The 12,182-nt window shown below is 41.8% G+C and overlaps 1 protein-coding gene across 3 annotated transcripts in view; it reads left to right on the top strand.

Moving 5' to 3' along the window:
- Positions 1-1,920: 1,920 nt before the first annotated feature.
- Positions 1,921-12,182, top strand: part of NCOA3 (nuclear receptor coactivator 3) — a 30,404-nt gene continuing 20,142 nt past the window's right edge. For 2 of the 3 annotated variants that reach the window (XM_060230851.1, XM_060230850.1), the window contains exons 1-6: positions 7,255-7,439; positions 8,868-9,056; positions 9,242-9,343; positions 10,149-10,286; positions 10,757-10,904; positions 11,632-12,020. In XM_060230851.1, coding sequence (XP_060086834.1) covers positions 8,930-9,056; positions 9,242-9,343; positions 10,149-10,286; positions 10,757-10,904; positions 11,632-12,020 — 904 coding nt within the window. In that variant the 5' untranslated portion in view covers positions 7,255-7,439; positions 8,868-8,929. Of the gene's footprint in view, positions 2,016-3,803; positions 3,977-4,686; positions 4,788-7,254; positions 7,440-8,867; positions 9,057-9,241; positions 9,344-10,148; positions 10,287-10,756; positions 10,905-11,631; positions 12,021-12,182 lie in introns of those variants that run through there. The other variant, XM_060230852.1, reaches the window with a different exon arrangement.

Here is a 12,182-nt window from a genome sequence, read left to right as displayed (position 1 = left end):
GACAAGGTGGGTTAGAGAATAGACAGTAGTTTGTTTTAGTGTGTACTAACAAGTTCTGTAATATAATTTTTTCATTAAATAAAATCAAAATAATGTTCTGGCTGAATCTAATTATTCCATTGCCCACTTCACTTAGTAGTCGTATGTGGGCCCCCCAAAACCGGTATTGGAGGCGGGGGGGGGGATGTTTGGTCATGGAACACAAGCTGCTTTATAGAGGGGAAAGCAGATAAATCCCTTTTATCTGTTAGAATGGATAAAAGGAAGTACTTTTCACCCAAAGTGTGATTATCACATAGAATTCACTGCCACGGGAGGTGGCGGTGGCTACAAGCATAGCCAGCTTCAAGAGGGGATTGAGTCCATCAGTGGCTGTTAGCCACAGCATATTGTCGGAACTCTTTGGGGCAGTGATGCTCTGTATTCTTGGTGCTTGTGGTGGGGAGCAGTGGGAGGGCTTCTAGTGTCCTGGCCCCATGGACAGACCTCCTGATGACACCTGGGTTTTTTAGCCACTGTGTGACAGAGTGTTGGACTGGATGGGCCATTGGCCTGATCCAACATGGCTTCTCTTATGTTCTGTTTTCCTACCTGTTCCCACTTTGGCACCTTCATTGTAATAAGCAGCTTAAGCAACAGAAGAGGCAGAGAAAGAGAGAGGCAATTTCATTCACTTTTTTGCCATATCAACAGAGTTGCCTTGTAGGACAGGTAGGAAAGATCTGTTAATGGCTAGCACCAAATGTTGTTAGTATTCGCTTTCTGTGATGGTGGGGGTCAGTCTCCTGTGCATCTTGGCTCAGGGCCAAACTAGATGAGACACTGTCCCTAGGGGAGGCACCTCCATTTTGTAGCTCCAGGGAAAGCTGCTGAAGAGTGTGCTGAAGGGGGCTGATTCTGGTCAGGATCACTGTGGCACAGGGAGAGGGGGGGCTCTTGCCTTCTCCTTGTGCCATTTTTTTAAAAACCTAAAACAGTGCAGTGGGTGGGTTGTGTCAGAAAAACCAGAGGATTCTGGTTAGATCAGGTTGGGAAAAAATGTATTTGACATTACAAGCTGTGTTTGTCATCGTTAATGGTAGCAAAGCCTCATTGTATCTGCAGTCTTAAAATTTATAAAAAATAATTTCATGTAAACTCCCCGTTCCCTTAGAAAGAGCATTCAGTTGCTTTTCAGGAGTCTGATGAATTCTGTTAAAAAAAACCCCAGTCCAGTTATGCTTGCACTGGATGAGGAACATATTCCACATACACATGTCTACTGTAAAAACTCTTAGGCATCTATCCCACGTCCTCTGTGCATTGCAGACATTTTGCTTATTTGTTTAGTACACATAGAACTGCTTTCTTGGGCCATGCTTTGGGCTTCAAAGGGTGAAAGTTGTTTGGAAAGAACCCTGAGAGTGGTGCTTCCAATTGCCTGGCCAGCACCTCTCTTGGGCTTCTCTCAGCCCACTACCATTCTGTGCATGGTTGGAAGGGTGCACTAAGGGCTCTGACATGCTTTCTGCTTCTGGCTGAGCCAGAGCTCCATATAAAATGACAGGATAGCCAAGTATCCTCTGCAGTATCGCAAAACAATCATGGCATGCTTGCACCGGGCTGTGGCAAGCTGGAATTGAAGCCCGAGTGCTGACCAAGTGAAGGGCAATGCTACTTTTAGGGTATCCTCCTAGCTGACTTGTGGGTTTTGCCATTGCAGTGCATGAATTGAAAGTTAAGCCTAGAATATTGCCATTTTATACATGGTGGGAAAACATTGATAGACATGGTTAAAACCACTGAATTTGATGGTCATCTGGTTTCTTACCAACTCATTGCTGTGAAAGTTGAACCAAGTTTCTGGTTTTATTTCTTTTAAACAGCTTAGCTGTTTACTTGATTTGACTATTCTTTTATGGTTTCAGGTGCTGATGTTTGAGCAGGATGAGTGGATTAGGAGAAAATACCTTGGACGGCATGACCAGTGATTCAAGGAAGCGTAAGCCATTGCTCTGTGACACCCCGGGACCAGGGTAATTTTTAATAATTATAATGGGATACTTTTCATTATCAGAACCAAAGCAGCTGCCTAACAAAGCTACATCCAGACCCGGAGCCACGGGTGAGTGGGTGGGTGGGGCCTCATGGGGGCCCTCCAGTTTCCATTCTATCCCTTGTCCCCTGATTTCTGAATCAAAATTTTTGCCACTGCCACACCTTGTGCAGCCAGCCACCATTTCCCACTGTAAGCCTTCTCTCAGCCACCTGTGGCTGCCACTGCTGCCACACCTCACACTGCCAGCTGCCATCTCCCTCTCGGAGTCTTCTCTCAGCCACCTGTGGTTGCCACCGCTGCCGCACCTCGCATTGGCAGCTGCCATCTCCCACTCCGAGCCTTCTCTCAGTTGCCTGCCGCTGCCGCTGTGCCTTGCATTGCCAGCTGCCCTTTGCTCAGTTATCAGAACACAGCCCTGAGGTCTGCTTGTTTGAATGCATGCTCCCTTCTTCTCCCTAGCCGAGTTTGCCCCTCTCCGACCACTTCCCTCCCACTCCTGAGAAAACTTAACTGTTTGGAAGAAAAAGGGTGTTTTTTTGCTGCAGGAAGCCAGCAAGGGAGGGGGGAAGAGCCAGCAAATTTAACTTACAGTATCTTTGCTTCTAACTTCATACACTAAAAAATAATAAAACATCTCTGCATTAAGAGCTTAAAGACACTACTGGATCAGTCCAACAGAAATCAAGATGTCCTGCACTACTCCTTGCCAAGTGCAATGTTGGGAGGAGGGGCCGAATGCAAGGAAGAGAGGGAAGAGGGGAGGTGGGAGGGCTGGAGCGTCTCTCAAGGCTTTTTGCCCCAGAACTGAAAACAAGCAATCCATGTCTGTGGAAGACAGCTAGCTGCAGAGTCCTGATGTCTGTAACCCGATTGGAGGATGGAAAATGGGGGAGGAGGCTTAATAGTTCTAATGGAGATGGTGGGGGGGGAGGGACAGCCAAGAAGGAAGTGATTGGTGCACTGTTTGCAAACTCTAGAATTAAGGTTCAGCTGGAGCCTGATTATAATATGTGTATTCTGGGCAGTGATTTTACAATGGGACTTGCTCTTGAGCTGGAATGTGTAAGATTGCAGCTTTAGACTGCCACCCCCCTTCCTTTCGCATCCCTGGGGTTTGTGTGCACAGCCATCTTTTTTAGGATGATGCATGCGCAACATGCAGTAATGGCTCGGGGAGTCTCTGCGAGTTAATTAAATTAATTTTAATTGAATTAGCCCAGTGCCCCTCAAGGACTTTAAAAGCCCCTCGACTTAACAATTCCTAGCTGTGGGCCTGGCTACATCTGAAATATTGCCATGCTGAACCCATCCATTTGGGTTATGCAGTGACTTCATTTTTTCCTCCTTTGTTACTGTTTGAATGTGCTGTTGCTCGCAGTTTTTGCCAAATGTAGGATGTCCCATACATTGCAAAGCATTTCTGACAAGTCCTGCTCAGGTATCTCCCTGTTAATTGGGTTTTAATTTAGATTTAATTATCTTTTTTCCCCTCACTGTATCTTAATCTGCCCGCTTCCCAGTTCCCTGTTGATACCAAGCTGGGGCAACATTGGTTTGTGTTCCTTCTCAGCAGTTAGTTTTCCCACATATAAAAATTACATCGCAAATGTACATTTGTAAGTTTACATTAATGTTGATGGTATAAAAATTGTATTAGAATTACAGAATTGGAAGGGACCTCCAGGGTCATCTGCACAATGTAATGTATTAAAGGAGATTGTTTTACTGTGAGGTTTGAGTACATAAGAATGGTTATCTTTTCTAGTTTGATCTGCAGTGGGGAGAAACGTCGACGTGAACAGGAAAGCAAATATATTGAAGAACTGGCTGAACTGATATCTGCTAACCTGAGTGACATTGACAATTTCAATGTCAAGCCAGATAAATGTGCAATTTTAAAGGAAACTGTTAGACAAATACGGCAGATAAAGGAACAAGGCAAGACAATTCTTAATTATTTTGGAAGCTCTATATTTTATTATGTGCTAATGGAATACCTTTGGTCTCAGTGGGTTGAATCTAGCTAATCACCAGTGTAAGATACTGCCAGATGTGGATTTCCCTAAAGAATATTTTTGGGGCTCAAAAGGGATTGCTGGGGAAACTAGGAATGTATTTGTTATGTTTTTGATATCTGTGAAACATTTGATCATTGACTGTGATCATTGAGCTTAGCATTATCAAAAAAGGATACTGAAAATACAATTTTGGGCTGGAAAGAACAAAGTGGAGGACCAGTTGATACAATTATAAATGGGATTCCTAATCTTCATTATCTTGTGTTAGCTACTATAAAATAATAAATACTGAACAGCTTCTTGGATCAACATCAAGACCCAAGTTATTGTAGTCGGTTAAGGAACCAGTTTTAGGGTCACATTAGTCCTTCCTTTTGCTTATTCTGTTTTCCTCCCTTGCTTCTCTCCCTAGAATGTAACTTCTGAACAAATGAGATTTCCACATAGGCAGTTTTTTTTGTGGGGATAGAGGTAGTCCCTATTCAAAGCAGTTATCTGTTCCTTCTGGTAAGAGAAGCAGGAAAAACACATGATTTTTGTTTATTTTTAAGGCAGTCTGAACGCACTGCAGAGTTTTGCCATTGTGCTTAACGTACAGTGCCACTTACGAAACTTGCTTTGCAATTTTAGGAAAAGCATCATCTACTGATAATGATGTCCAGAAGGCTGATGTATCTTCAACAGGTCAAGGTGTTATTGACAAGGATTCCTTGGGACCTCTTTTATTACAGGCAAGCTCAGAGGATATTTTGTCTTTGTACTCCTAGATGAGAACAATGTATATTGCAATGATACTGAATCACTTGATAAACACCGGTTCTATAAGTGCACATCAACACTGAACAATACACTTCTTCTCTTTTCCTGTAGTAAAAATAAAGTAGTATGTGACTTGTGTTGATGACTGATATAGTTACAGCAAAGTATTTTAAGCATTAGGAATGTGATTCTTCCCTGCCTAGGTACAGTATCCAAACATCAACAGATCCTCATAGAGTGTCCCCCCCCCACCTGGCAGGTGTAATATTGGCAGGAAGGCTGGTGTAATAAATGGAGAACTATATGAGAAATTATAGACTAATTGGATATTAAAGGGCTGAACAGAGCTATGGGAGACGTACATAGCCTTCCTGCTCTCTTTAAAAGCCTAGAATGCTTGACAATATATCCATCCCAGGGTCAGAAAAATGCTTTTATGCTGCCTCTAGCCAAAGCAGGACCTTCCATGCTAGAGCAGATTACTCTAGTGTGTTCTGCGCAGAGATGCCTGTAACAGATGAATGGTGCTCAAGTCACAGCCAACATACGGTGGCGCCATAGGGTTTTCAAAGCAAAAGACATTCAGAGGTGGTTTGCAATTGCCTGCCTCTCTGCAGTGACCCTGGACTTGCTTGGTGGCCTCCCATCCAAGCAATAACCAGGGCTGATGCTGCTTAGCTTTTGAAATCTGACAAGACCAAGCTAGCCTGGGCCGTCCAGGTCAGGACAAAGGCTGTTTAGAACTTTTCATTTCCATTGTGCATTTAAATTTCAAGTTTGGAATTTTATCTAAAACACAGTGGTCAGAATTTTAGGTGGTGCAGATTGTAAGACTACGCAGCACTGGTTCTAATATATTTGTGTTTGGTGATTTTTCTTTGCTGGCTGTGATTCCAGGTATTCATTTTTATTTATAGAGCTTGTACCCCATTTAGAACCTTCTCATGTCATGCACTGACTCTCCTTATATTTTCCCCTGAACACTGAAATTGCCTGAGCAGGTTTTTTTTGTGAATATCCCTTTTATTTGAAATGTTGGAGAGTGGCTCTAAGATAACAGAGCCTTGGGTAGTATTGGCCTGAGAGGCTTACTTGGAATCCTCCCTTTTGACCTTTATAAACAGGTGAATAGATAGCTTCTGGTTTCAGAAAGCTTTTAATTGATTTGGTTTTAAACTGAAGCGCTGCTGTGTTAGTATATTAGGGCTTCTTAGAGTAGATTTTGTGTCTTGTTGATTGTGGTGTGTTAAATCTTCTTATCCTTTGTCTCTTGTTTTCCTTTTGTAGAAGTAATGCAACTACACTAGAAGGAAAACTGAAATAAAATTTTACTGTAGCCCTTCACATGACTAGAAGTAGTAGAATTAAACTGTGCATGATAATACAGATTACAGAATGAATTATGCAAAATGAAATAATGTAGATATCCATAATTTGTGCAGTTTATGCTGTTTGCAACAATTGACTTTTTTCTAATACAATATTTGAATTATTTTAGTGGGTGAGAATGTTAAAAATATGATTGCATCCTGCCAGCACCCACACAATATGATTGAATCTGTCAACCACCCACACAATATGATTGAATCTGTCAACCACTCACACAATGGCTTGACAGATACAGATCTTCCCTGCTTTCCTCCATCCTCCACTGCCCAATTTAACAACCCCCTGAAAGAAAGAAAGAAAGAAAGAAAGAAAGAAAGAAAGAAAGAAAGAAAGAAAGAAAGAAAGAAAGAAAGAAAGAAAGAAAGAAAGCTGCCGCTGGTGATTGTGGGACCTGCATGGACAAAAAGCCACATGATTGAGGAAACTGCAAATGAGGCAGGCTAATTGGGCAAAATTATCCCCCTTCTGATGCTTTGCTGGTGGAAGAGGATGAAGAGTACAGTAATTCAAGCATTTCCTCCACCTCATTGTAACTCTTGAACTGGCATAGCTTTGTTCATCCAGGCTGTGCATCTTTCAGTATCAGTGTTTCAGGGATTAAAAGGGGCTGTTTGGGGAAGTGGAGTGTGGCATGCATAATCTAAATCACATCCTGATCCAGAGAAACATGACTGCAGCATAAGGCCATGCACCTATTGCTGTGCTTGCAGTTCTGAAAGAGCCAGGAGAGCTGAAGAACAGAAGATCTCAATCTCTGCCATCTGTCAGGTGGGACAGGAACAGAGGGAAGTATCACTTAGACTAAGTGGGCAGCCAATGAGAAGCTTCCCTCTGCCTAACAGGTGAGCAGCCAGTGAAAAGCTTCAGTTTGAAGCTCTTCTGAGTGCAACCCTTCTGTGAGAGATGCCAAGGCTAGACGTGAAAGTGTGCTGATTCAGTGTTCACCTATTCTCTTGTGTTATTCCTCTGGTATAGTACATTGTTGCTCAGAAACCTATATCTTTTTATGCATCTGTGCGCCACCTTGTGTCTGTGGTTGATGATATCATCTTGATTCCAGGCATTGGATGGCTTCTTATTTGTAGTCAATCGAGATGGGAACATTGTGTTTGTATCAGAAAACGTTACTCAATATTTGCAATATAAACAAGAGGACCTGGTTAACACAAGTGTTTACAATATCTTGCACGAAGAGGATCGGAAAGATTTTCTTAAAAATTTACCAAAATCTGCAGGTAATAAAGCTGTTAGTGGTCAGTTTTTTGTTTTTGAAAATATCTGCTTAGGTTAGTCATTGTGCAAAGCATTCATGTTTAAGCTTTATAATTACTGGTTTTATTAAATTAAAGCAAAATTATTGATCTTCTGGTTACCTTTCACATTGTGCCTTTTAATAGGGATAATTCATTGACAAATTATTTTTAAAATATAAAGTGAAAGTCGGCATTATGATTGAATTATTTGCAGCTCATTTGCATATAACCGGCAAATGAAAATGTTTATAACTTCACCTACTGTTGCACACCTTGTTTAACAAAGGAGTAAAAAGGCTTCCTTTTCACCTCTGGTGTAGAGGATCTAAATCCCCCCCCCCCCAAATTAGGAAAGTACAACAATCACTGTGACTTAGCTTTTGAAACACAGTACTCTAAATTGTAACAATTGTTTGAATTCCACATTTTAGATCCTTGGGCAAGTTAAAGTTCTACTGATGCCAGTCAGAATTTATGCCTGATTTGAGCTCTGCTGCCTAGAATCCTGCTCCAGGAAACTGGATCCAGCAAGCAGAAGGCTGTGCCACATATTGTTGTGCTACCATTACTTTCATTAGAACAGGAGAAGAGCCCTGCTGGATCAGACCAGTGGTCCATTTAGTTCAGCATCCTCTCTCACAAAGTGACCAATCAGTTCCTGGAGGACAAGCAACAGGGCATTGAGGCTGAGGACTTCCCCTGATGTTGTCTCTTGGCCCTGGGGTTAAGAGGTTTAGTACCTCTGAATATGACGGTTCCCCTCAGTCACCATGGCAGTTAGCCATTAACAGATATTTTAGGCAGCTGGAAAAGGGGATGGGAGGAGCATCTGGAGGGAGTCCAGTGCTTGTACTTTCCTTTTACCACGATGAGTCAGAACTAGCTCCAATGATTAGCTAGGGTTGTTATGCCCCACCTTTAGAGGCAAGTAGAGACTAGGTATTTTCTGTGGTGGCACCTTGCCTTTCAAATGCCCTCCTCTCTTGAGTTTCACCTGACACCTACTTTACTTTCTTTTTGGTGCCAAAGCATATTCTTTCACCCAGGCTTTTAATTAAGAGGTTTATCTTTTTGGGGAGGGGGGGCACTTCTGTTATATGGATAGGTTTTTATGCTGATCATTTACAATGGCTGATCATTTACAATTAAATATTGTGACATGATTTTAATTGTAAGTTGCCTTGAGCAGGACTCATAGAGACGACAGAAATATAGTAAATAAATGTTAGGCAATGTGTGCACACCTTGCAGCAAAACCATGTGTGCATCCACTTTGCTCCAGGAATGCTTCAGCATCGGGTGCTAATAGGCCTTTCACTCGGGCCCCCCAAATAATTACTTCAGATTGCCTCTTGTACAAAGTTTCTGCTCTTCTTGAGACAGCAGTTATTTCAAATCTTTGTGTTTTAGTGAATGGCGTTTCTTGGACCAATGAAGCACCCAGACAGAAGAGTCATACATTTAACTGTCGCATGATGGTGAAAACCATGCATGATGTTCTGGAGGATGTGGGGAACAACCAGGAGTCACATCAGAGATTTGAAACCATGCAGTGTTTTGCGTTGTCTCAGCCAAGAGCTATGATGGAAGAAGGAGAAGGTAATGGCAAGTGACTGATCTTTTTCTGTGAGTTCTGTTTAATATATGTAACTTACACTATAAGATGTGAGACTCAGCTGATCTCCACTTTGTGCCTTAGTAATTAAGAATATTTAATGCCCTTTGCTTTAAACAACAAAATAAGTGCAATACACATGGAACAACAATATGTTTTTTAATTGTAGATTTGCAGTCCTGTATGATATGTGTGGCCCGTCGGATTTCTGCAGTGGAAAGGGTGTTTTCACCAAACACAGAGAGCTTTGTTACTAGGCATGATCTTTCAGGTGAGAAACCCCAGTGGAGAATATACCTTTATTACTAGATATAGCAAAGCATGATTCATAAACAGGATCCTGTCTGACGTCATATGACCTGCTAGCATTTTAAAAGTTGTTCTTGTATTATTGACTTTGCTCAGGAGCTTTGCAGGTCATAGACTTGAATCAGGCAACAAACACACCTTCTGACTTTCTCCTTAGATGTGTAGAGGATACCATTGTTGTGCTTTTCTGCCCACTCAGTGTTTTAAACTGAATTTACCTGGCTTGTCTTTCACTTCTGGGCCTTAACGCAAAGATAGTTTGTGTCTGTCTGCCTGTAAACAGCTTGCCTAGGCCCAGATCATGTGGCCAGTTTCCCCAACCTCAGACGTGCGATCAGCTTTTTCGTTTGGGCCAAATTTACTTTATTTGATGCAAGTATATTCTGTTGAAACTTATGTGCATTATCTGGGGCAGAAAGGTATGACTTTGCTCTTCACTGCACAAAGGGAGAAGCTTGGGGAGACTTGCACAGACAGGCCAAAGCTGTTAGGTAATCCTTACCCTCTTTCCTGGCTTAATCAGTAAAAGATTTTAAGAGCAGGGCCTGGAAGTATAAGATTGCTGGCTGTATCTAGCTTGACAGATGTTTCCCTGATGCCTGTACTGCTTCGTTTGGCAAGTGTCTTATATGCTGGTCATCACAGTAGTAAAAGGGGAATACTTTTCTGAGGTAAAATCTTGGTGGGCTGGACGTTTTATTTTTTATTTTTTTGGAACTGTTTATATATGGATTTTAATCTTTTGCACATTTTTCTTCCCTTAACAGGTAAACTGGTTAACATAGATACAAACTCCCTAAGATCTATGAGACCTGGATTTGAAGATACAATCCGTCGGTGTATTCAAAGATTTTTATGTGCAAATGAAGGACAGCCATGGTCAAATAAACGCCACTATCAAGAAGGTAAACACTTTTAAAAAATCATACGTGCTTTCACATCTAGGTGCTTTAATAAATAAATAAATAAAAGCTGATCAGGAAGCTTGAAGAACTTGATTTGCAGTATCTTTTAGTTGATGATAAACAAGTTTGTTCTCCCATGTTTTGGGCTTCATGTCTTCACTCCCATTTGCCTGTAGCAATCATGTAGTCAATGCTTTCTGGTTGTCCTCTATCAAAGCATTTTTTTCTGATGGCTCATAATGTACTCCCTTCGTTGGAACATCATCGCAAGTTTTCCGAGATTCCCCTGGGAGCATAGACCATGTGTATGACATTGGAACAACAGTTTTGTATCCCCCCCCCCCCTTACAGCATTTAATTTCTCATGTGGATATTTTGGGAAGAAATGAATGATGATGCTGTCAGTTATGTTTCCCTGGTTTCTGTCGTGTGTAATCTGTTGTGCTTACAGTTTTTGTTCTTCCCACCAGCTTATATTCAAGGTCACTCCGAAACACCACTCTATCGGTTCTCCTTAGCGGATGGAACACTAGTGACAGCGCAAACCAAAAGTAAATTATTCCGAAACCCAGTTACCAATGACAGGCATGGATACATATCCACCCATTTCCTTCAAAGGTGAGATTAATGATCTTAGTTCTAAAATAACAGCATGTTTTCATTATATTTAAGAGAGATGTAAATGTTGAAAGGGTGTTTATGAGGCATATTGGATACTGTGAAGAAATGCAGTTTTTCTCCTGGGGGGTTTGAGATTAGCAAAGCCTCCACTATATGTTTTAAAAGTGTTTTTCCTGTGGGCAGAGAACAGACATGGGAAGGAAGTCTGCGCAATTGCTTTTCAGACATACCTCAGATCAGCTTCATTCAAATTCTGATAGATCTAGCAGGGGAGATAATGGGTGGGTCAAGCTCTTCCCCTTCCTCCAAGCAGAGAATGGAGTTTTGGCAGGATTAAATGCTAGATAGTCTTCAGGAAGGAGATTCCTTCTTTGACCTGGCATGACCTGGTCAGTGGAGGGAGATATGATAAAACCTCCTTGTAATAGGAAAGAGGTCTCCTTTCCTGGGATTCTGAGTCCATGAGAGGATGCCTAGTTCTTGTTCATGTTGACGGAAAAACAAAAACAGGCTTTAGAAGAATACTTTGCAACTTGATAGTGAATTCCTGCCATCACAAGTTGTTCAGTAAGAAAGGATTGTATGTGGCAGCACTGATATATTTCTCTGTTGCTTGAGTGAATTACATTAAATATTGAATAATGGGAGAGAGTATAAAGGTAATGTTGTTAAATGTACTCTTTGTGGAGGTCAGTTTCTGATACTATCTGTGTTTAACTGTCAGAGAACAAAATGGATATCGACCAAACCCCACTACAATGGGACAGAACATCAGAGCATCTTCAACAGGGAACACAAATCCAGTCAGTGGTGTGATGACCATGTCACCTGGGCAAAACATGCCTATGCAGAATAGAAACTATGGCATGGGAGATCCCAACCTAATGGGGCAGATGGGCCCTGCTAGATATGGAGCTCCTGGAAATATGGGATCAATGAACTCTGGACAACCCATGCAGTCTTCTCCCTATCAGAGCAATAACTATGGATTAAATATGAGCAGCCCACCGCATGGCAGCCCAGGCTTGAATTCCAGTCAGCAGAATTTAATGGTATCTCCTAGGAATCGTGGGAGCCCAAAAGTGAATTCACACCAATTTTCCCCTGTAGCAGGTAATTGTTTCTTGTGTGTGTGTCTTTTTTCTTCTTTGTCTTCAGAGCTTGAAATGCAGGGTGATTCTTCTGTTCACTATGAAAAACAATAGCATTCAGAAAGTATGAAAGGCAGTTTTGCACTTGGCTTTGTGAAAACCAACAAGACTCTTGTGGCATTTT

This window comes from Heteronotia binoei, chromosome 2 (genome assembly GCF_032191835.1).
Source record: "Heteronotia binoei isolate CCM8104 ecotype False Entrance Well chromosome 2, APGP_CSIRO_Hbin_v1, whole genome shotgun sequence".
NCBI classification, from domain to species: Eukaryota; Metazoa; Chordata; class Lepidosauria; order Squamata; family Gekkonidae; genus Heteronotia; species Heteronotia binoei.
The sequence above is the reverse complement of the archived record's forward strand: the minus strand, read 5'-3'. Positions and strand labels throughout refer to the sequence as shown.